Source organism: Heterocephalus glaber, unplaced genomic scaffold (assembly GCF_053883595.1).
Source record: "Heterocephalus glaber isolate CG9 unplaced genomic scaffold, H.glaber_assembly_v1.0 deba00001509, whole genome shotgun sequence".
Taxonomy (NCBI): Eukaryota; Metazoa; Chordata; class Mammalia; order Rodentia; family Bathyergidae; genus Heterocephalus; species Heterocephalus glaber.
In genome coordinates, this window is record NW_028258325.1 from 33640360 (window position 1) to 33664643 (window position 24284).

The window sequence follows — 24284 nt, forward strand, 5'->3', positions numbered from 1 at the left end:
GAAAAAGGCCATAGGAAATGTCCAAATTTACTACTTTCTAAACTAATGCTTTTTCTCAAGTTTATCCAGCCCCCTGTCTCTTTCTGTGACAAGAGAGATGGAAGGATCACCTGTATCACATTCACTAGGAATTCTTGTTAACAAGGGAGCCTCCTGGGCCTAACAAGGATGGTCTTCGTCACTTTCCTGATCGCTGAGACACAGTACTCAAAACCCACAGTTTAAAGGAGAAAAGGTGTCAGGCCACAGTCAGCTGGCTCCAGAGCAGAACAGCATGGCACAGGAGCATGGTGGAGGAGTAGCTGCTTATGGCATGGCAGTGGGAAAGCAGAGAGTGAAGGTAGAAACTGGGTAGGAGATAACCTTTTATGCCACATCCCCAATGACTCCCCTCTTCAGACCAGAGCCCTTCACCTCACAGCAAGTCTGCTATGAGCCCCTATAATCCATAACCTTTCAACAAGCCCTGCCTATGATCACATGAGATTTTAGGGGAACATCTAGATATAAATTTCCAAGGGATGAGGACCAGGGAAGGTACACTTTAACATCCTGCATTTCTGCACACTAAATATGTAAACCAACAATCTACCTTGGTCAATTCCATCCTTTATAGATGAGGCTAATAAGGTCTATAGTGCCATGGTTAGCAAACAAGAAACTTAGAATCTATTGACATTGATCAGGAAGCTGAAAATGAATCAGTGTTGCTTCATTTTCCATACAAGTATTCTCCTCCATTAGTACAGATAATTAAGCATTGAAGACAAAATAACTTTGTAGTCACAGCAACATGTAAACACATTAGGAAAAAATATTCACTTCAAAAAGGTCTAAAATCAGCTCATGCTGGCTTCCTGTGTGGTCTCTGCTCCCTACAATAAGACCATGAAGATGATGCGTAGATGTCCCTACTTGCTCCACTGCAGCCATGTAATTCTTCCACTAAAGCAGTCACATTATTTGAGATTTTGCTTCTCTCACAGACAGAACAAGCAACAAAGCAGACTCTGTCTTAAAACACCCATCAACTTCACTCAATTTCCAACCACACTACTTTTATAGGCTCACCTGTGTCCCTTCAAGAATAGTATATTAAAGCCCTCATCCGAGTACCATAGAATGTGGGAGGTAGGGCCTATGGAGAGGCAGGTAAGGTGAGCCCAATGGGAGCCCAATCTAATAGGAGTGGTGTCTTATGAGAAGGAGAAGTCATATTGTACTGAGTTATCAAGGTCCATTACAGCAGTATTATTCTTAGGAGAAAAGCAGAATTTTTCAGAAGTTTATAAAAAAGATCCCAGGATCTACACAGGTTCCAACAGTAAATGGGAGGCAGCTGTGACCAAGACTGGTCTTTTTAGGTTAGTATTGATTTCATTATCCTGCAAAACCACTTCAGCTATATTGAATTTCATGTTCAATATATTGATTGACTAATCCACAAACTTTAAAAAAAAAGAAGACAAAAATCAGGACAATGTTAGCCATTATTAGAAGCAGATTTCCTACCAGATAAACTGAAAATGAAGTGTTATTCTTTTCATTCCATTGAAATTTCACCACACTGAATCTCTAAGTAATAAAACAATAAAAATATAATCCCATAAAGCTAATTTGAGTAAAGCTGAGAGATGAATATCAGTAATTTCTGGAAAGTTAAGCAAAGTAAGATTTCTAGATATAAGTCAAACTGTGTGAGAAAAATGTCACTAATACTGATTACAAGTCTTCAGGTCCAGTTTATATTTCATTATGGTAAGAGGCACTTTACCTCGAATGAAAGCATATGACTAGAATTGCTGATTCACATTAACTTGAGCATAGACTTTTTCTGCTTGAGTAATTTAGTAAATCGTCCTTGAGAAGAAATCAGTGACACATGAAGGAGAAAACAGAAGTTCTGTAATGGATTCTAGTATGAAAAGCTCCAAGCACCATGGGTCACAATTTCCAAACTTCAAATCCTGGACCACAGGAAAGGCAAAAATATCTCTTCAAGCTACTGCATCAACTCAAAACTGCTTGTTGGTTCTATTTATGATTCCTCTGCCAAGCTAACAAAACAAGGTTGAAAAAAAAAAAGAGTTCTAAAGAAATCCAGAAGCAAGATAGAACCATGAAGACTGTCCATGATAGACTACTTATGATCTCTCACTGTGACTGCTCACTCCCCTCTCAACTCCTCTGCCACCAGCATCCTCTGGGTTCAGAGCTACAGTTCTCAGCAGGTGCCTAGTCCTCTTCACAGGACCCCCAGATCAGCACCCTGTTCCTTCTAAGCAAGGCCAACAGCTTCATGTGTAAACAAGAATTTAATTAATTAGCCCAACTAGAATCAGATTTTTGTGTGGGAGAATACAACCACCTCTCCCGTACACATTCCCTGGATACCACCCTGCTAAAGCTCCACATGTAAATGGACTTAACACCTTCCTGGCTGCCTAAGCTGGAAAAAGGCAGCTCAGAAAGGTGCATGCACCACTGAACTGCTTCTGGTTTGAAAGACACTGATGCATGGTCTGCCTCATTCTATTCAAGAGACAATATCTGGAAGCAAGAGGCATTTGGACTACAGATCTATTGTATTAATCCATCACCCACGATTGCCACTTAAATACCAAAATACTTCCCACATCCCTCTTCCAAGCACCAAAGAAATGATTCAAAAAGAAGACCTTTAAAGTGTTTGCACAAACACGGAGGGCAGAAAAGACAAATAATGAGAAATTATTAAGATTAAATTTAGGAGATAAAAATTCTTCCCAAGCTTCTTAACTATCAATAACCCCAAAGGAGCAGGGCAGAATGGTGGAAATTGATTTTGTGAAAGGCTATTAAACAGTGCTGTTCTCATCAGAAAGGCTCTCCCCTTTTAACTGTAATCAATAATTTAAAGCAAAGCCAAAATGACTGAGAAAACTTTTTTGCATGGTATAGGAGTAAAATTAAATTAGTGTCTCCCAAGAAATTATTACTCTTAAGAGAATCATTAGGTATACATTTTAACTCTTTTCCACACTTTTCCATTTTACTCTTTAAAAGGAAGAGCTCAAAGTTAAGCAATATGACACCAAGTATATGTATCAAAATAATACATTTATGTATTTTTATTATTTAGATATTTGATTTCCTGTCAAAATTTAAATGATTGACTTGGAGTTTGCCAGGGACCCAACATACTTTAGAACCCGGCAATATAATTGCAAAAGGTTCTCTGGTTCCTCAGTTCAGCAACTTTTTAAATCTAAAGTTAAAAAGAAATCATCAGGAAACTAAGATAGTTTGACTACAAATTGCACAGAACCTGTTCTTTGTTTTAATGTGCCTTGTCTCTTTAGGTATTGATTTTTAAGCCCTAAATGATAAGATGGTCTGTTTAATATTTCAGAAGATCTTTTTTTTTTTAGATCTGACATTTCAATCTAATGATTAACTCTTTGAAATGTTTTAAAAATTAGTTATCTTTTCTGCAAAATGAAGGAGTGGAAGTGAGTTAGTGTGCCTAACTCACTCTCTTACATAGGACCGGAGAATTCCCATGGTGTTTCTGGTGAATAACTACAAAATGGAAAAAGTAGAAGAGTGTTAGGGAATAGGTATGTACCATCACACTAGTAATTGCCCCTGCTTCTATGACTCTTTTAGCTGTGAATCATTCTATCAGCTAGGATTCATCCTAAACATATTCTGAATGACCACCTCTCTATGATGCAACAGAAGGGAGAGCAGAATAGATAAAATCTAAGGTCCCTTCAAATGCTAAGATTCTATCTCTTTCCACTCTGTTACAATGAGACTTTACATTCAGACATTACTGTTCATCAAATAAAATCAATATCTCCAAACCTCAGTTTCCCTGTCTGAAAAATAGGAACATTCACAAGCAGGATTACTTTGAAAAATGAATAGGATAATGGATGTGAACAGTGTTTATGTGGTGGGTGAGAAACAAATGGTCACCATGACTAAGTGACTGGGCCCCAAAGATAATTCAAAGCCAGTTCCAACATAAGGCTTTCAAAGCCATATTTCAGTGCAACACACACACACACACACACACACACACACACACACACAATCCCAACAGCTACAGAACCAGACCAGACCCAAGACATGTTATTTCCACTGCACTTGTGCTGAAAGCCCTGATTTTGATATATACTGTGTTTGAATTCAAGTGAACTAAAGCTTAATTCTTCCGAACAACCCCATCCTTTTGTTTTGAAATGACATGCTTACAATTAATATTGTACTGAATGCTTAATAAGGAATTTTCTTCTGCTACCCAAAGTCTTTTTTTTTCCTAGATTTTTAAAGGTTCATGTAGTGGGTGAGAGACGAATGGATTTTTCAGTGGGGTAAAGTTGGTAATGTACCTCCCACTTCTCTCTATTTATGGATGCACAGTATTATCAGTTAGGTGATCAGGACTACTTGTCTTGGAGTCTCAAAGGAGGCAGCTATCCCACAAGCCCTTGTCTTCTCCTATATTTTTTCAGGGACCCAAGGCAGAGGGAAAGCCAAGCAAAGCTCAGAGAAGATGCTTTTCCCCCTAACTACCTATTGATGTACACACTTTTATTAGAGTGGATGTAATTAAAAAAATGCCTTCCACAAGTGGATGCTTCTCTGCAGGAAGGGTACATTTCCTGGAAGCAAAACCAAAATCTCTCCATCTAAAAAATCTATGCGTCCCAAAATTATGGCTCACCACCTCCACTTCGCTTTTTATAAAAACAATGTGCAGATGAGGATAGTGGAAATCAATAAACACAAGAGTTTTTAATTTCCCTTGAGTGGAATAGAAAGTACATTTTTCCCCAAGGCCATCCCAAATGTGTCAGTTTTTCAAACTAGCTACATATTAACTTTGTTAATTTGCTTGTTTGATTATTTATTCTTTACTGTGTTCCAATAAACAATTTATAGTAACTTAACAGAGGTGCACGCATTGCACAGACTACTGTACTATGAAACCTACGGGATCTTGATCTCTGTTACATGCGCTTTGGGGTGATCAGTATCACCTGAGCTTCATCAGAAGGGGGAATGTGTGTGCTCCAAGGGATGGTGTCACAGGTGCCACATTCACAGGTTAAACATCATGCAGCCTGGCTTTCTAAGCCAATGGCACCAGAGATAGCAATCTTTGGGGACTCAGGAAACACAAATTCTGGCCTCAAAGTGACCTTCGGTGGACTGTCCAATTGGAAAAGAAGAAAAAGATTATGAGTAGGAGGAGAAGACGGAAGGAGGAGACAACAACCTACAAAATGCTAGAACTATGCCATCGAAGAAGGGTCCAAAAGGTGGCTTGAGTGCCAAAAGTAGAGGCAGACTCTCTCCCCTCTGTTCTCCCTTCACAACTCAGAAATACCAAACAATGAGACAGACCCAGGCATGAATCCTGATCCTTTCAGTCACTTAGCTATACAATAACTAGCTTTGGTTCTTACAGCTTCCTAAACCTCACCAACCTTCTTTTTAAAATATAAACTTTAAAAAGCCCCATTTATCTGGTAGCATTGTGGTGAAGATTAAATTCCATCGTGCTTGGACAGAACCTAACACACAGTAGGCATTCAAAAAATAGTTACCATTGTCACTCCCCTAAAGTGAGTACTGTCAGCATTTTACAAATGAAGAAAGTGACTCTCTGAAAGGTTAATGAATGATTCCCAACTTCAACCCCATAATGGAAATATGTAGAGAGCTTTAATAAAGAGTGTGACACCAAAGCTTTAAAAAAATATAGTGCTGCAGTCACAAACCTGTCAAAGGAGAGTCTATAGTAGGAATATCTAAGCACAGATAATTTTTTAAAGTTATCCAGAAAATTATAATGTATACTCTGAGTGAGAACAGCCAGGCTGAATCTATGGCCAAGGGCAATCCCAAGTTTTTCTTCTTGTAACCAATCAACTATTCATCCACCATAAGTCTTTGGCCTGCCTCCTATACCAGTGATCAGCAGGTGCTAGGATACAGATCCATAAAATCTACTTTAATGCAAATTTCATTCTGTTGGCTCTAAACTAATACCTTAGACCAGTGATGGCAAACCTTTTAGAGCTTTCAATGATACAAACAGCCCACTGTGGCACTCATGCCACAGGTTCACCACCACTGACTTAGACCAATGTCAATACCAAATCAAAACAATCTCCAGTGAACATCACTAAATTATTCAGGAAACAACATAAAATGAAAGTAGGGAAAGAAGGATGACTGGCTCTGCCATATACCAGGAACATACTTTACACGCATACATATATACACATGTACAAACATAAATACACACTTTGCACACATTTTGGCAAATATACTTTCATGTATTATTAGCTCATTCAGTCATCACAAGAATCATTTGAAGAAGGTAATATGAGCCTATTTTTAAAATGGGAAAACTGAGGCTTGGAGATGCTTAATATCTTGCCTAAGGACATAGAGAAACTAAGCAGCAAATACAACATTCAAAACCCAGGTATTTGACTCAAAATCACTCTTTTCCCACTCTATCACTGGAATGTAGTTAGAGAGTAAGAAACAGATTTTCTATCATGATCCAGTAAATACACATGTTATTTATATTATTATTTATAATATATATTATTTAATAATATATTATCTACTATATTTTATTTATATTATTTCAAACAATAATACTTAGCTTAAAACTGGTAACTTTGTGTTGTTGCTGCTCAACATCATGGGACACTCCAGTTGTAGCAGGTGTCTAACCTGAAAAGTGTTCTTTTTTTTTTTTTTTTTTTTTTTTATACTGGAGATCGAACTTGGGTCCTTGAGCTTGTGCAGCAGGCGGCGAAACCACTGAGCTAAATCCTCAGCCCTGAAAAGTGTTCTATTGTGTGTGTGTAAGAGCCAAAATGAAAGGCACTTGTGCTATAACCATTAGGATAGATGGATGGATGGATGAGAGGAAGGGAGGAAGGGAGAGAAGGAGAATTTAGGAGACAGCTCAGCATTTCCAGAGCCTATTGTTCCAAGCCTTTCAAATTTCCAGAAAGCTCCTGACAGAGCTGCTATAACATCATGGGGCAATGCTTCACCTCAAAGGAATCCAGCCCAAATAAGCCATCATGTAGGATGGGTGGTGGTCCAAGGGCACCCATCTGAGTAAAGTAATACAGACTAAGCTGCTATATATTTCATCCCAGCAGACATTCATCACTTCAGAAACTATGTTTCATTAGATTTCACCAAACTCTACGTAGCCCCTTCTTTTCCTCTCCCATCAGGCGAAGCAAAGATGGGTTCAGCTTGTGGAGGTATAAACTGTATTTATGGAGAAAAGTAGAGGAAAAAGGATGTAAATAATGCTTGAATAACAGGGGATGGTGGGGAACTTGGCTGATTGTAGACTTCTGGTCATTTTGGATTGGGCTTTGACTTTTAAATTTCTTGTTTTGCTTCTTGGCATTGATAAAGAGTCCTCTAGAAAATGTCACGTATTTTAAAGCCTCTGTAACTCTTTTTACATTAACATAGTCTACCCTTAAGTTTATGAATAACTTTCAGAACACTGTAGATGATGTTTCAGAGTAACAGACACTAAGTGATCCCGTTATATACAATGCCCATGGAGTCCTAATTATCGCAATTTCCCCCTGCTAATTTTTAGCCTAGAGTTTGAAGTGAGGCGATGCTGTTGTTTGTTTTTGGCAAGTAAACAAAGAAGCAAAAAGTATAGACAAGCTCTAGGCTTTTTAACTCCTCTTACCAAAGAAGATATACTTACTAATTTACAGCTTTAACAATCAGCTTTAACAACCTATTCTAATAAAACACAGCACTTTAAATACAATAGAAGGGCCCAACCAAAGCAGATTTTATATCAGAATTTGAACTGCACTTCTCCAGCTTGGTGTGTGGAAAACCCCCTTAAGGATTAGTTAAAATGCAGGTTTCAGAGACTTTACTCCCAGGTCTGAATCTACAGGGCCTCCGAGAGCCCGGGCATCCACATTTTAAAAACACCCAGGTCAGTGGTGGTGAATCCATGGCACGCATACCTCAGCCAGCTGTTTGTTATTATTGAAAACTCTACAAGATTCACCATCACTGACCTAGGTGATTCAGATGCAAGTAGACCACAGCTTAGTAATGCTACAATGAGATTTCCTCCAAACTTGTAAATGATGGAATAAGATAAACACAAGTCACAGATAAACTATAGTCATTCATATTTGGGTACTGGGGAGACATTTTCTCAAAATGAACAAGGTATGTCTGTTACTTTAAAAAATGACACTATTTGTCACCAATGATAAAATTTGAAGGCAAATATCAGAATTTGGGAAAACTTGATTCTGCCACTCTGAGCTTGACAGCTTCCCAGTAAGACTATTCTGATGAGATGGATTAACAAATGTCATGTTTTCACACTATATAAAGATATGCATCAATACTTGGAAGATCTTCATAGCTCACTGAAGACATATTTACCAAATAACCAATACATGATGTTAAAATATTATCTATGGAGAAGCACCCATTGAAAATGTATGACAGCCCAATAGATTCTGATATAACATAGACTACAAAAAAGTTTATTATTATGGTTTCAGATTCTACACTGTAGCTAACCTTTAAGAAACTACCAATTATGGAGTTTTGATATGTCCTAAACATAAAAGAAGATCTGCAATTACCTGAAAGGCTACTAAAATATTCCTCTCTTTTCCACTCACATGTCTGTATGAGGCTGATAGGATTTTCTTCATCTACTTCTACCAAAACAATTTATCAAGATATACTAAGGATAGAAGCAGATAAGAGAACCCAATTACCTTCAATTAAACCATCCATTAAAAAGATTTTTTTTTTCAATTGTACTGTACTTTTTCAAAAGGTAGGCAACAGGAATTTGGGTTTTTGCGATAAAGAAATGATAAATGATAAGAAACCTGGAGCTCAGAGGTAAGAAAGTGATGGAGAGGGAATGAGCCAGGACCTCTGACTTTAAACTCCTGAAAGTGGTAAAGCTGTAAGAGAGTTAAAAGAATTTAGAAAATCTTGAGGACGGAGGCTGTGAGCTCTTTCCTGGAAAGATTGTCCCTCAATCTTGTCCAGAGCAGAGGAGCTCAGTTCCTTGCACATATTAGGAGCTCAGTCAGCATTTGATGATTGAAAATATGTCAACAGAGTAAGGCTAACCTATCATCTCTATTAAAAGCAGTATAAAAGCACATAGTCTAGATTTTTACCAATCCAATATCTTACATTTAAAGATACGCGGACTCAAGTGAAAATGCTTCTCTGAGGTACACATTCTCTCACTCAGAGTCCTTGTTACATGGCATATTGGAGAAAAATTAAGAGGTGACACAGGGATAAGATGGTCACTAAAAGATGACAACCACTCTGAAATCCTGCAAAAAGATGGTGCATGTTCTGGGAAAAGAAGGGAAATACAGAAGGTCATGGAGTATCTCACTTTTCCACAGTGAGCACAAGATGAATAGGAATGCTGGTCAAAGAGCCTCCTATAGGAAAACAAAGCTGGAACTGGAAGAGTTAGCCCATTACTTTGAAGTGCTTCTAGCAGCTTCTATGAGCACGTACTGGAGTGCCCAGCCTTCAACTCAACTTCCTCTGCTCTATCTCCCATCAGTCCCTCCCCACTGGCTTGGAGTTAGGGGGGTCACTGCAGACCTCTTGCTTTCTATCAATTCTACATGGAATTCAGACCACATGTTCTACTAGAACAGTGGATGTGAATCTGTGGCACACATGCCCCAGCAGGCTGTTTGCTATCATTGAAAGCTCTAAAAGGTTTGCAATCACTGTCCTAGAACATGCCAAGAAATGGTTGTAAAAGCTTATGTTATGACATTCTGTATGTCTATTAGGGATTAAATAGGCTTCCCCAACCCAGGTATCTTGTATAGCTTAATCATCACAAATACAATTAAGTGTATGGGGAAAAAAAATATCCTGGTAACAAACAACAGACCAAAATCAGCTTCCCAGATAAGCCATTTGTACAAGGAGATCTACCTTTATAACAACCCAGTTGTACCAACCAATTCAGTGCAGTTCTATTTGAAAAATTCACCAAATAACACTGAGGGAGAAAAATATCAGCTAATAATGTCTCTAATGACACTAAAAAAATTCTTGTGAGGATGTGATTCATCCATATTCAAGTACAATCTATAGAAAGCTAAACTAAAACAAAGAAAAAAAAACAAAAGTTCACACTTGGTAAATACCAGCGGTTCTTTTAGGTTCCAACACCGAAGTTGGGGTCCTCTCATTCTCTTACCTTCTGACCATTCCACATGGAAGGCTAACCATATGATTCTCTAACAGGATTTGATTATTCCAGTCAAAGCTACCCAAATATAGGCTTTTATTTCATTGTTTTGCATCCCAAGATTCTAATAAGGTAGGGGTGTGTGTGTGTGTGTGTGTGTGTGTGTGTGTGTGTGTGTGTGTGTACTAAGGGTTGGGGATGGGCATATAATTCAGTGGTACAGAGTGTGTTTAACATGCACAAGGCCTGCATTTGTGCAAAAGAAAACAGGTCCCTAGCACCCCTCCAAGAAAGGTAATTTCTTATTTACTGTTACATTTATGAAAGTGAACTGGGCATATTAACTGAGTCAGACTTAAGGCACAAAATTTATGAACCACCCACATCTTAGCTTTGGAAAAGCTAATGTTTTCCTTCTTTTAACCAGAATAACAGATGGAGAACTCTGAGAAGTCATCTAAAGATGTCTTTGGAAATTTCAAGCATGTTTTGCTTAACAGTTCATGTCACACTTTACGATTCTACCAGAAGGCCTAGGACTGAGACTAGGATGACAATGATTAAAAGAAGTCTGTAGATCCAAGTGTGTTGTCACTGTGGCATTAGCTTGCAGGCAGCTGTAAGAGGAAGATCAACATTAGCTGGTTCTTTCTGCCACAGCAGTCCCCTGTGTACATGATGGGTCCACTGACAGTTGGAACAGGGGACCAATCATGAGCTCAGTGGCTGGAGCTGGAGAAGCAGGATTGATCTAACAAAGACTCTCGTCTCTAGCATTTGTACTCACAGTGATGAGATTTCGGAATTTACAAGAAGGTCAAGAGAACCATCACTTCTTGTAAAATTTCTCAACTTCTAAGCATCAGCACCCAACCCAATATTTTCTAAAACACTGTCTATTGAACGAAGCATTGTTCAAGGTTGCTTTCCATCATAAAGTAGACTAGGTACTTCACTTCAGGGAGCAAAAAAGTGAGCACAGCGAGGTGAGAGGCAGCACTCGTGCAGTCTGGGAGTGTACACAGGACAGCAGTTATATTACAGGTGGACTGAGAAAAGGCCACAGAGGCTACAGAGCCATGAGCGAAAGAGGCAGAGAATCACACACTGCCTGTGGACTATCCAGTGATACCTGTCTCAGAAGCTTTCATAGCATCGTACTGCCATGTTAGGTCACATATTTTCTTGCTATTCTGCATAGCTTTGTAAGTTTGGTAAGTAATAAATGTCTCTTAAACTAAGAAAAGAACATAGCTATTACTGATACTTCTCTCTGCTACAGTTTGGCTATGGTTTGTCCCCCTGAAATCATACTGTAGTTTAATCCCCCTAGTTACATATTATCAGTATTAAAAGGGCAGAAATTATTCCAACTCTAGTGTTTAAAGGTGGGGCCTTCAGATAGTCATTAAGGGAAGTCATAAAGGAGGGTCTCCATGATTGAATCCTGGTGGGAAGGAGGAAGTACCAGACAGGCAGACACAGACACATGTCTGTTGTCCCAGGATGTCCTGCATTGCCTCAAGACTCTGGAAGCAAGAAGGCCATCACCAGATGCAGCCTTTACACTCTACACTTTCAGAACAATCAGCTAAAATAAACCTCATTTCTTTATAAAGTATTCTGCCTCTGCTATTTCACTTTAGTAATAAAAAGCTGACTGTTACACTGCCTCTTAATATTTGCTCAAAAGGAGTGACCCATTTCCATATGTCAAGTTCCTGAACTGTCCCATCCTTCAGGGCTGGGAAATGTTAGCTTTGCTACATCTTCATCAAGTTTTTCTGCCTTTTTTACTCACAGTGCTCTAGATTCTTCTGGCCCTTTTCTGGGTCCACTTCAAATACATCTGCTGTCCTGTGCACACTTAGACTGCTAGACTTTTGCCACCATTCATCTCATGGTACGCACCCCAATTTCTTTATAATGAAAGGCAACCCAAAACTTTTTTTTTTAAAGACAGAATCTCACTAAGTTGCCCAGGCTGGGCTTGAACTTATGATCCTCTTACCTCAGAGCCTTTCACAATGCCAGGATTACAGGTGTGCATCTCCATGCCCTTCACAACCATCTTAAACATTCATTGGAATAGAACTTTCCCAAAATCCTAAATAGAACAAAATTTTTTCTATTTCTATTTTCCTACACCGATGTCTTTAAGAACTCGACCTAACCTCTGTTCCAACTGGTTCAGAGTTTCTATTTGAATATTTAGATCTTTAATCCATTTTGATTTTAGTTTAGTGCATGGTGAGAGATATAGGTCTAGTTTTAATCTTTGGCAAGTTGAAGCCCAATTTTTTCAGCACCATTTATTAAAGAGGCTATCTTTCCTCCAGTGAGGGTGTTTGGCTCCTTTGTCGAAGATGAGATGGCTGAGTGTGTCTGGCTTTGTTTCTGCATCTTCTAATCTGTTCCACTGGTCCTCAAGTCTGTTTCTTTGCCAGTACCATGCTGTTTTTATCACAGTAGCTTTGTAGTAGAGTTGCAGGTTGGGGATTGTGATACCCCGTGCCATGTCTCTGTCACCTAGAATTGCTTTCACTATTCTGGGTCTCTTCTTGCTCCAAATGAATTTTTGGATTGTTTTCTTAAGGTCCATGAAGTATGCTGCTGGGATCTCAATTGGAATTGCATTAAATCTATATAGCAGTTTTGGAAGTATGGCCATTTTCACTCTATTGATCCTTGCTACCCAGGAGCAGGGGATGTCTGTCCATTTTCTGATATCATCTTCAATCTCTCTTTTCAGAGTGCCATAGTTTTCAGAGCAGAGGTCTTTGATTTCTTTCGTTAGGTTGATTCCTAGGTATTTCAGTTTTTTGGATGCTATTGTGAAAGGAATTATTTGCCCTATTTCTCTCTCAGTGAGTCTGTCATTGGTGTAGAGGAAAGCTATTGATTTTTGTGTGTTGACCTTGTAACCAGCTACTTGACTGAATTTGGTTATTAAGTCTAGAAGACTTTTGGTGGAGTTCTTGGGGTCTTCTATATAGAGTATCATGTCATCTGCAAATAATGACAATTTGACTTCTTCATTTCCTATCTTTATTCCTTTTATTTCTTTCTCTTGTCTGCTTGCCGTGGCTAATGTTTCCAGAACTATAATGAACAAGAGTGGTGATAGTGGACATCCTTGTCTTGTTCCTGATTTGAGTGTGAAGGATTTCAGTTTTTGACCATTTAGTAGGATATTGGCAGTTGTCTTTTCATAGATGGCTTCTATCAGTTTGAGGTAGAGACCATCTATTCCAAATTTTTGTAGGGTTTTTATCATAAATGCATGTTGGATTTTGTCAAATGCTTTTTCTGCATCTAAGGAGATAATCATATGGTTTTTGTCCTTGGCTCTATTGATATAGTGTATTACATTGATTGATTTGCGTATATTGAACCATCCCTGCATCCCTGGGATGAATCCCACTTGATCAGGGTGGATGATCTTCTTGATGATCTTCTGCATTCTGTTTGCCAGTATCTTATTAAGGATTTTTGCATCTATGTTCATTAGTGAGATTGGCCTATAGTTCTCTTTTTCAGTTGGGTCTTTCTCTGCTTTGGGGATCAAGGTGATGCTTGCTTCCAGGAAGGAAGTTGGGAGTATTGCTTCCCTTTCAATTTCATTGAAGAGTTTAAACAGTAGTGGCAGCAGTTCCTCTCTAAATGTCTTGTAGAATTCAGCAGTGAAGCCATCAGGGCCCGGGCTTTTCTTAATTGATAAGTTTTTAATTACATTTTCAATTTCATTGGTTGATATTGCGTTGTTCAGAATTTTTAGGTCTTCTTCATTCAACTTTGGTAATTCATATGTATCTAGGAATCTGTCCATTTCTTCTGTGTTGTCCATCTTATTGGCGTATAGGTTCTGGAAGTAGGTATTGAAGATCATCTGGATTTCTGCTGGGTCTGTTGTAGTTTGACCCTTTTCATTCCTAATTGCATGGATTTGGGCCTTTTTCCTTTTTCTGACAAGCTTGACTAAAGGTTTCTCAATTTTGTTGATTCTTTCAAAGAACCAACTCTTGGCTTCATTGAATTTTTGTATCGTTCTCTTAGTCTCCATTGCATTGATTTCTCCTCTGATCTTTATAATTTCTTCCCTTGTATGAGCTTTGGAGTTGTCTTGCTCTTCTTTTTCTAGAAGCTTGAGGTTCAGCATCAGGTTGTTTAATTGGGCTCCTTCTGTTTTCCTAACATGAGTATTCACTGCTATGAATTTCCCTTGTAAGACTGCTTTCATTGTGTCCCATAGATTCCGATATGTTGCATTGTCGTTGTCATTTAATTGAAGGAACTGTCTGATTTCTTCTTTAATTTCCTCTGTGACCCATTGGTTAGTCAGAAGTGTGTGGTTCAATTTCCACGTGCTTATGAAATTTTTTGAGTTTCTTTTGCTGTGGATCTCCAATTTCATCACTCTATGGTCTGATAATATACAGGGGATAACTTCAATTCCTTTGCATTTACTTAAACATGTTCTATGTGTGAGTATGTGGTCTATTTTTGAGAATGACCCATGTGCAGCTGAGAAGAATGTGTACTCTGATTTTGTGGGGTGGAAGACTCTGTAAACATCTGTTAAGTTCATTTGTTCAAGAGTTCAATTGAGTTCTAGTATTTCAGTACTTATTTTTAGTCTAGTTGATTTATCTATTTGTGACAGTGGGGTGTTGAGGTCCCCCACTACAATTGTATTAGTGCATATATGACTTTTCATGTCTGTTAGTATTTGTTTTATATAGTTGGGTGCACTCGTGTTTGGTGCATAGATATTTATGATTGTCATCTCTTCCTCTTGGATTCTTCCCTTTACAAGGATGTAGTGTCCTTCTTCATCTCTCTTAATTAGTGTTGGTTTGAAATCTACTTGATCTGCCAAGAGGATAGCTACTCCTGCTTTTTTTTGGGTTCCTGGCGCATGGAGTATTGTTTTCCACCCTTTAACTTTCAGTCTGTGAGTTTCCTTTTGAATGAAGTGTGTTTCTTGTATGCAGCATAGTGCTGGATTTTGCTTCTTGACCCATTCTGCCAGTCTATTTCTTTTGATTGGTGAATTGAGACCATTAACGTTGATGGTTATAACTGAAACGTATTGACTTGTCATTGTCATGACTTTTTCTTTTTGTTGGGTTCTCCCCCTTTACATTTAATTTCTTGTCATGACAGATGGGTTCATTCCGCTTTGCTTCCTGGGGTTGTGATCCTCAATGTCTGTTCCTAGGCTATTGTGTAAACTTCTTTGGAGTGCTGGTTTGGTATTCATGAAGTTCCTAAGGTGCTCTTTGTCATGAAAGTATCTTATTTCTCCATCCATTTTGAAAGATAGTTTTGTAGGGTACATCAATCTGGGTTGGAGGCTGTTTTCTTTTAGGGCTTGGAATATGTCACTCCAAGCTCTTCTTGCCTTGATGGTTTGTGTTGAGAAGTCTGCTGTGATTCTGATGGGCTTTCCTTTGTCTGTGATTTGTTTCTTTTCTCTGACTGCTTGGAGAACTCTGTTCTTCTGTTGTGTTTCTGGAATCTTAACAATTATATGCCTATGTGTAGATTTTTTTTTGATCAAGGCTATTTGGAGTCCTATATGCCTCACTTATCTGTATGTCAAGCTCTTTTCCCCTGCTTGGGAAGCTTTCTGCCATTATTTCTGTGAAGAGAGTTTTTATGTCATCTCCACTCTCTCCTGTTTCTTCATTGAGCCCAATCAGTCTTATGTTATTCTTCTTTGCATCATCTAGCAGCTGCTGGATTGATTTCTCATGTTCCCTTATAATTTTGAAGCAATTTTTCTTTTCCTGGTCACTAATTGCAATCTTATCTTCTATATCTGAAATTCTGTCCTCACACTGGCTCATTCTGCTGTGTAGACTTTCAGTGGAGTTTTTCATCTCCTGGAAATCTATTTGCATCTGTTTTATGGATTCCATTTTTTTCTTATGTTGGGGTTCCATCATGTTCCTCAGCTCCTCTCTAGATTTATTAATCATGTCTTGAACTAAGGGCATAATTTCTCCTGTTATCTGAGAAATTATTTCTGATTTCATTTTTTCCAGATCCCCTTTTGTTGCCAGTTCAGTGGGTCCAGGTGGTTGAGTATCAGAGGGTTCCATCTCATTTCCCTTTGGGGTTGCTGTAGGTGATGTGGAAGTCTGGTTTTGAGACTTATTTATGTGTTTTCTCATTTCGACTGGGGTGGGGGGCTGTTAGCGCCTGCACGGATTACCTCCTCTGAGCTGGCTGAGGTGGGACAGGGGCCGGGAGCAGCGGTAGGGATGGTGACCCAAAAGCCCTTTCCTGTGGGCTGGGAGCAGCCGGAGGGATGGTGGCCGGGAAACCCCTTCCTCTGGGCCAGGAGCAGCGGGACAGAAGGTGGCCCAAAAGCCCCTTCCTCTGGGCTGGGAGCAGCGGGAGGGTGACCGGGAAGCCCCTTCCTCTGGACCAGGAGCAGTGGGACGATGGCTCAGAAGCCCCTACCTCTAGGCCGGGAACAGTGGGACTCAGTACCTTGGTCTGGTGGTCTGGTGTCCTCTGCGCCTTGGTAATGTGGAATCAGGTGGCTGCCTGTCTGCAGTGGGGTGATTCGTTGTCTTCCGCATGACTCAGGACCTCGGTAGGGCGTGCACAGACCTGCCTGTCTGCAGCGGGCTGATTTGGCGTCTTCTGCGTGACTCAGGACCTCGGTAGGGCGTGCAGAGACCTGCCTGTCTGCAGCGGGCTGATTCGGCGTGTGTTGTGCGCGATTGGGGACCTCAGCAGGGTGTGGGCAGACCTGCCTGTCTCGGGATCTCTTCTTATTAAAAAGCTTCTGCACAGCAAGAGAAACCACCAGCAGTGTGAAGAGACAACCCACAATGTGGGAAAAAATCTTCACCTGCTCTTCCTCAGACAAACGTCTACTATCTAGAATCTATAAAGAACTTCAAAAGATCAGACCTCCCAAATTTAAAGACCCAATCGATAAATGGGCATCTGAAATGAACAGACATTTCTCAGACAAAGAAGTAGAAATAGCAAATAAATACATGAAAAAATGTTCAACATCACTGGTTATTCAAGAGATGCAAATGAAAACAATGCTGAGATTCCACTTCACTCCAGAAAGAATGGCTGCTATCATGAAATCAACCAATAACAAATGCTGGCAGGGCTCTGGGGAAAGAGGAACCCTGCTCCACTGATGGTGGGAGTGCTGACTGGTGCAAGCACTGTGGAAATCAGTATGGAGATACCTCAAAGAACTAGGACTGGAAGTCCCATTTGACCCCGCTATTCCACTGCTGGGGATCTTCCCCAAAGAATTAAAAGAATCATACCACAGTGATATATGTGCACCCATGTTCATAGCAGCACAGTTTGTAATAGCTAAAACTTGGAAATAGCCCAAATACCCATCAACTGGAGACTGGCTAAAGAAAATGTGGTTTTTTAATAAAATGGAGCACTACTCAGCCATAAAAAATGAGAAATTAGAGACATTTATAGCTAAGTGGATGCACATTGAGGCAATACTCTTAAGTGAAATAAATAAGACACACATGTGTAAATACCAAATAGTTTCTCTGGTGTGAGAAACTGAAAGTGTAAATAAGGACTAAATGTATAATAGGTCATGTGAAATAGGAAGGAAAGGGGCAAAGGGGAAGGAAGTGGGAGGGCTGGGGAAAGGATAGAAGGGAATGGGATTAATATGAGAAAATGGAAAAATAGGAACAAAATCTTTGTAAATAGGGAGGACTGAAGGGGTTGAAGGGAGGGCTGGGCAAGGGTGAAAAATAAGAACCAAGAGAGACTATGTAAAGGTGCAAATTTCCAATGATGAATGTCTTATATTGTATACCTAAAATGTACCAATGATTAGAATGAATAATCGATAATGTAAAATAGGAAGAAAAGGTCCAAAGGGGTAGGGGTAGTGGGAGGGGCAGGGGAAAGGAAAGAAGGGAAAGGAAAAAATGATGAGAAATGGAAAAAATGGAAATAAAGTCTTTGTAAATAGGGAAGGGTAGAGGGCGTGAAGGGAGGGCTAGGAATGGGGAAAAAATAAGAACCAAGATGCATTATATAAAGGTACAATTCCCAATGAGAAATGTAATTGTGTGTATACCTACAATGTACCAATAAAAGAATTGAATACAAAGAAAAAAAAAGATTTAAGATCATGCCTGTAATCCCAGCACTGTAGGAGGCTGAGGCAGGAGGATCGTAAGTTCAAGCTCAGCCCAGGCAACTTAGCAAAACAATGTCTCAAAATTTAAAAATGGAAGGGGGCTAGAGATGTAGCTCAGTACAAAGGACTTGGGTTCAATTTCCTGTACCACACACACACACAGATTTAAGATAAAATGGCCTACACAACACATCAGAGATATTTGGGGGCATGTAGATGGCCTCTGTTATTGATCTTGACTTATTTACTAAGCTCATCTGTGATATACTGGAAACTGACAATACAAAGATGAACCACTCCTTCCCCTTCTGATGCAGAACGTCTTAACTAAAATCAGAGGCTAAAACATAAACATTTCATAATTAAAAATAAACATTTTTATCATACCACTGTACTGATAATCATTGCTAATTACCACTAATATTTATTCTTGCCATCTGCTACTTATTATTTTAAGAGCTCTCTGAAGATGCTCTGGTAACCTTTAAAGGTAGGTTTATGTGAACTGCCTGTCTGTGGAGAGCTGGGATTTAAATTCAGGAAGTTGACTAAAGCCCACCCTCTTTCTACCTTAATGGAGTATTAGGCCCACTGCTGCACCATCTGGACTGGATTCTGTGTAAAATCCTGCTTTTGCACACTTTAGCACTGAACCTAACTCTGAAATCGCTATTAACTGAGGTTCATCTCAGGCTCAGAGGGTGTAGTTCAGTGGTAGAGCATCTGCAAGGTCTCTCTCTCTCTCTCTCACACACACACACACACACACACACACACACACACACACACACACACTCAGTGTCACAGTCTGTGTCTCTAATTTTGTGAAGCCCACATAAAACCTAACTTACAATTTGGTACCCTGAAGGCTTCAAAATAATCCATCAATCAAAAGTCTTCATGAAGCATACATGGTATATCAAACAATTAAAAGAGGAACCACATAGGTGTGATCAGCACGTACTTATCTGAGACACTATGCTTACCTCAGAGGGAACAATCCACTGACAAAATCCCAACTAGGTTCACAGTTCTCACTTTGAAGTTCCAAGATGATGCAACACTGTGTTTTAGAACTAGGGTCAAGGCATTCTCTAACTTTCCTAAACTCCTGTGGAATGCTTTTTTTATTCTTTCCTTTTTTTTTTTTAAATAGCTTTTTGTTTTCTCAAAGGACAGACTACATAGGAAGAAAAGAGCAGCACCGTATTGTAGACAAGACTGATTGGTAAAAATGTCAGTGAAAAGCTGGAGGGGGCAATTCAGAAGAAAGGGAAATAGAAAGTAGTCAATTCTGGGTTAGGCAATACATTTTGTTTTATAAATAGCACTCTAACTTGGAATGGATGCCCCTAAGGTAGAAATGAGTCTATTCCAATTTTCTAGGCTCCTAAAGCATAACCTACAATCAAAAGATAACTGTGCCCTGATTTCATTATGAAACACACTCTACTGTGGTAAGTATTTAGCTAACACATAGCAAACAGGCAAAGGTACATTTTTACATATATACCATGGCACTGCACACCAGTATCTTAAAAATATTTACTCTTATTATTTAACAGTTAATATTTATTATATATACACTATGTGAAATATACAATTAGTACTTTCACCATTACAAATGAAACATACAATGTTACTTTAAACTGACTGTGATCATTTAAAATAGTAACAGTATGCCTCATTGAAAAGATGAAATAAAAGAAATACTGATGCTGAAAAACTGCTTATCTCATTCACCACTCTATGCTGTGTTCACTACCTGAAACTCTGAAATGTGATTGTGAAGAGATTTCATTTCAGTAGGTGCACACAACTGGCTCTAAAGAAATTCCAAAAGTATTAATATTCAATTATTAACAATTTCATTTCAATTCTTAATAATTTGGCTTCTATATGCTTTCAAAAATGTGATCTTGAGTCATAGCTCATACATTCTTTGGAGTATGTTTGATTCAAAACTGTCAATACTAGTGATTCATCAAGGGCCACCTCTATACTGTCATCCTTACTCTAAATGCAAAGGTCTTTGAAATCAACTTTGAGAACAAAAACTAAACGCATCTTCCCAACTTGTCAGCCAACTCTAATCCATTTCACATTATGTGCTAAGTGCTATCCTGGGTTTAGTGGAGAAACCCAGCAGAAATAATACCAGGGCACAGAGCAAATGTGTGGTCAACATTTGTGACATCCTGGAGAGAAAGTCAAAGGCATATTTCAAGAGTCACAGAGGGTGGAGTGAGATGTACGTTTGCAGATTAAACTTTGCCCTCTCTGTGGGCCCTTACTGACACCAGCACTCAAGAAGCCCAAGGGTGAGGTAATCATTAAATAACTCATGGAGCTGGCACATGGTAGCAGAGGATGAAAAATACTTGAAAAGGAATGAAATACAAAAATCCATTATTCTATAAAATACACTCTTAAGTGTAGGCAAAGCATGAAATAATCTACTTTGAGTAATTTCTCTTGCTTTAACTTTTTATGATGGAAATTTTTTGTTTGTTTGTTTGGGACTGGGGATCAAACTCAGGACCTTGCACTTGTGAGGCAGACAGCAGCACCACTGAACTAAATCCCCAGCCTATTATGGAAAACTTTAACCATGAACAATTAGAGAGAAAAGAATCATAAACGCTCATGAACCCATAATTCAGTTTTAACAATTAGCAATTATAAGTAATTTTGTTTCTTTTTTTTACTCCTACTTCTATTATTTTAGAGGAAATCCCATACAGACTATTAGTTGTGTTAGTGTATATAGTCATCCCTTGCTATCTATAGGGGCATAGGTTCCAGGACCCTTATTGAACATCCCAAATCCAAGATATTCAAGTTCCTTACATAAAATGATACAGTACTTGTATATAAACTATACATATCCTCCCATATACTTGAAATAATCTCTAGATTGCTTATAATACCAAATACAGTATAAATGTTATATAAATAGATATTACACTATATTATTTAGAGAATGATAAGAAAACAAAGTCTATACATGCTCAGGGAAGATGCAATTTTTTCCACCAAATACTGCTGATCAGCATTTGGCTGAATCCACAAAGGCAGAATCTGTGGCTACACAGCGCCAAGTATATTATCTATTACACTGTTACTGTATATGTATTAGTATATGTTTTTACCTCTGAAAGATAATGACTTACAGAATTTGAATAAATTTTTAAATTTATTATAAATATGGATACTTGCCTAAAATGTTTTATATGGAGATACCTGCAGACCCCCCAAAAGTTAGCAGTGATTTTGGGAATAAGGCCTATGATGAGGGGCAAGGGAGCTTTCACTGTTCATTTAATATCTTCCAGTTAATTTAAAATTTAACTGCAAGAGGCCATCTCCCACTGGAAGAGCAGCAGGAAGGCTGCCATGACCAGAAGAAGTCAGTGAGGTCTCAGTGGATGGCTCTGCAAATAAGAGGTGGAATTTTGCTCGAAGAGGCCCACAGAATAGCTGATGTAGATTGACACCCTAGCAGGGAGCAATGTCCATCAGGTACAGGATATGAATTCTCTAAATGGATAAAAATAACAGAGAGTTGTGGACTCAGTGACATTACTAAACATAATTATGGTTCCAATGACATGCAGGGCAGACACTTAGGAGATGAAAAGACAGCTCAAAATTCTGCCGCCACCCCAGCTACAGTCAGCTGATGAAAGCTGTCACTCAAAGACTGGGACCTTAAAGGGCGATTCAAAAACACTTCTTTATAAAAACACGTTAATAGTTTCACTCTCTCCTCTTTTTTATGTTAATTTCTTGTAATTTATCTAGTTTATAGGTTGAAAATTTATTTCCTTTGCTTTCTCTCTATTCTGCATTTTTGATACATCTGTCTCATATTAACAAAGCCCTGGGACCCACGAGGGTGGCTCCTGGGCTACCTTTCTGAGTCTGCTCACACTGAACTCATGTACAGCACAGACCTCTCCATCTTTCAATCTTCTCCCATTAGTACAGTAGGGATAATGAGAAAATGAGATTAAAAGTAGCTGACCTGTTCTTTTCTGTCACAATGTAATACCCCAACAAATAAAGATATTACAAATACACACAAATATATCAAAGACCAATCTCAATTAGACTAGTTAAAATCTTAAACTTCTATATGTATTTTATAAGAAATATCATTTTCTCACTTTCAAATATCACCTAAACAGGCTATAAAATATTCCTTAGTAAAAGTCAAAAGGGAAATTTCTGTTAAGGAACACACTTCTTTCTTTTTTTTTTTTTGGTACCGGGGATTGAACTCAGGTCCTTCTGCTTGCAAAGCATGCGGCGGAACCACTGAGCTAGATCCCCGGCCCAAGGAACAAACTTCTAATGTTTTTAACTTTTCATTAGCTTGAACATAAATAAATTTTCTTGTTATTATGGTTTTGGTGGCATTGGGAATTAAGTGCAAGGCCTTTACACTGAGCTACATCCCCAACTCTTTTAATTTTTATTTTGAGACAGGATCTCACTAAGTTGCTAAGTTGCCCAGGCTGGAGGACTTCTGCCTCTGTCTCCCAGGGTGCTAGAATTACAGGTGTGCACCACCCTGCCCAGCAAATAAGTTCTTTAAAATAGCTGAGAATTTTTAAATAGCTGGTTGTCTTAATCAGGTTATATCCTGCCTGGCAACTGTTTTATCAATATTTAATAAAATGTGATATCTGTAGAGAGTATACAGAAAGTTTATCTAAGCTCTGGTAGCATAATTTCTATATCAGTGATATACTTAACCAAGAACCTATTTCTTCCATAGAAGTGCTTACCAAAACAAACAACTTATGATCTAAAATGAAACTAATCTAGGATGTAGCTGAAGACTAATGATATTTTCCATATAAACTGCCCAATTTTGCCCTAAGAAGCTCTTGTTTCTCTCTGCCTAGTAATAGACATTTGTGGTCAGTTGAAAGATTTGCTGACGGATAGCTGGAAGCATGAAAACCATGTGCCACTGAGGCTCCCCCTTTCCCAGGGTACCTGCTTCATCTGGGGAGCTGGGGGAGGCACTGTCATGGGACAGTGTTGTCCAGCTTGACTCCTCATCACTTGGGGCCAGGTTCTGGATCCGGTGGAGCGCACAGTCGGTTTTGGCCCCCGTTTTTGGGTGATCCTTCTTGGTCTCTGGGCTGGATGACACGGTGGCCACCTGGCCATCTTCTGGACTGGACTGGGGTTTGTTTGGTTTCTGCAGTAGCAAGTCTCCATTCCCAATGATGGCAGGAGCCTGGCCCTGGCCTGGCTGGACCTTCTCTTCCCCAGGCCCTTGGTGGTTACCCAGGTCCTGCTCCTGCTCTCGGGTTGAGGTTTCCAGGTCTGCATAGTAATTGAGGAAGCTCTTAGTTCTTCTGGGCTGGGAGGGTACAATCTCACAGCCCAAGGGCTCCTGGGCACAGGGCTCTTTACCCTCTAACTTCTCAGAAGTTATGTTGATTACTGCCGCAGGGCTGATGTTTTTGTTGGGGTCTTGCTGCCCTTGCTCTGCAGCCTTCCGGAGCTGGTTCTCCCCATTTTTCACCAGCTTGATGTTGGCAGAGCCATTTCCCAGCAGGGGCTGTGCTGCGGGATCGGAGAGGCCCATTGCCGCCTGGATGTTAGTTAGTGCATATTTTTTCCTGCATTTGGGAGGTGTGCTGTTCTTGGTGTCCGAGTGTTTTATTTCAGCATTCAACAGTTCATTATGAGAGGAACGGAGATTAAGGGTGTTCGGTGGTGTGGCTGGGCTGTTGCAATTTGCGATGTCTGTGGTTCCGCTGCTGGCCATAAACACTGCCAAGGTGTCGACACTCGAGTCACCTGGAAAAAGAGAAA

General features: G+C 39.3%; 1 protein-coding gene across 12 annotated transcripts in view; it reads right to left on the bottom strand.

Annotated features, from left to right (window-relative positions):
- The window catches only part of Apbb2 (amyloid beta precursor protein binding family B member 2), a 346490-nt gene that overhangs the window by 126152 nt on the left and 196054 nt on the right, over positions 1 to 24284 (bottom strand). For all 12 annotated transcript variants that reach the window (XM_087187842.1, XM_087187843.1, XM_087187853.1 and 9 more), the window contains one exon: positions 23454 to 24269. In XM_087187842.1, the coding sequence (XP_087043968.1) occupies positions 23454 to 24269 (816 nt within the window). The remainder of the gene's footprint in view (positions 1 to 23453; positions 24270 to 24284) is intronic.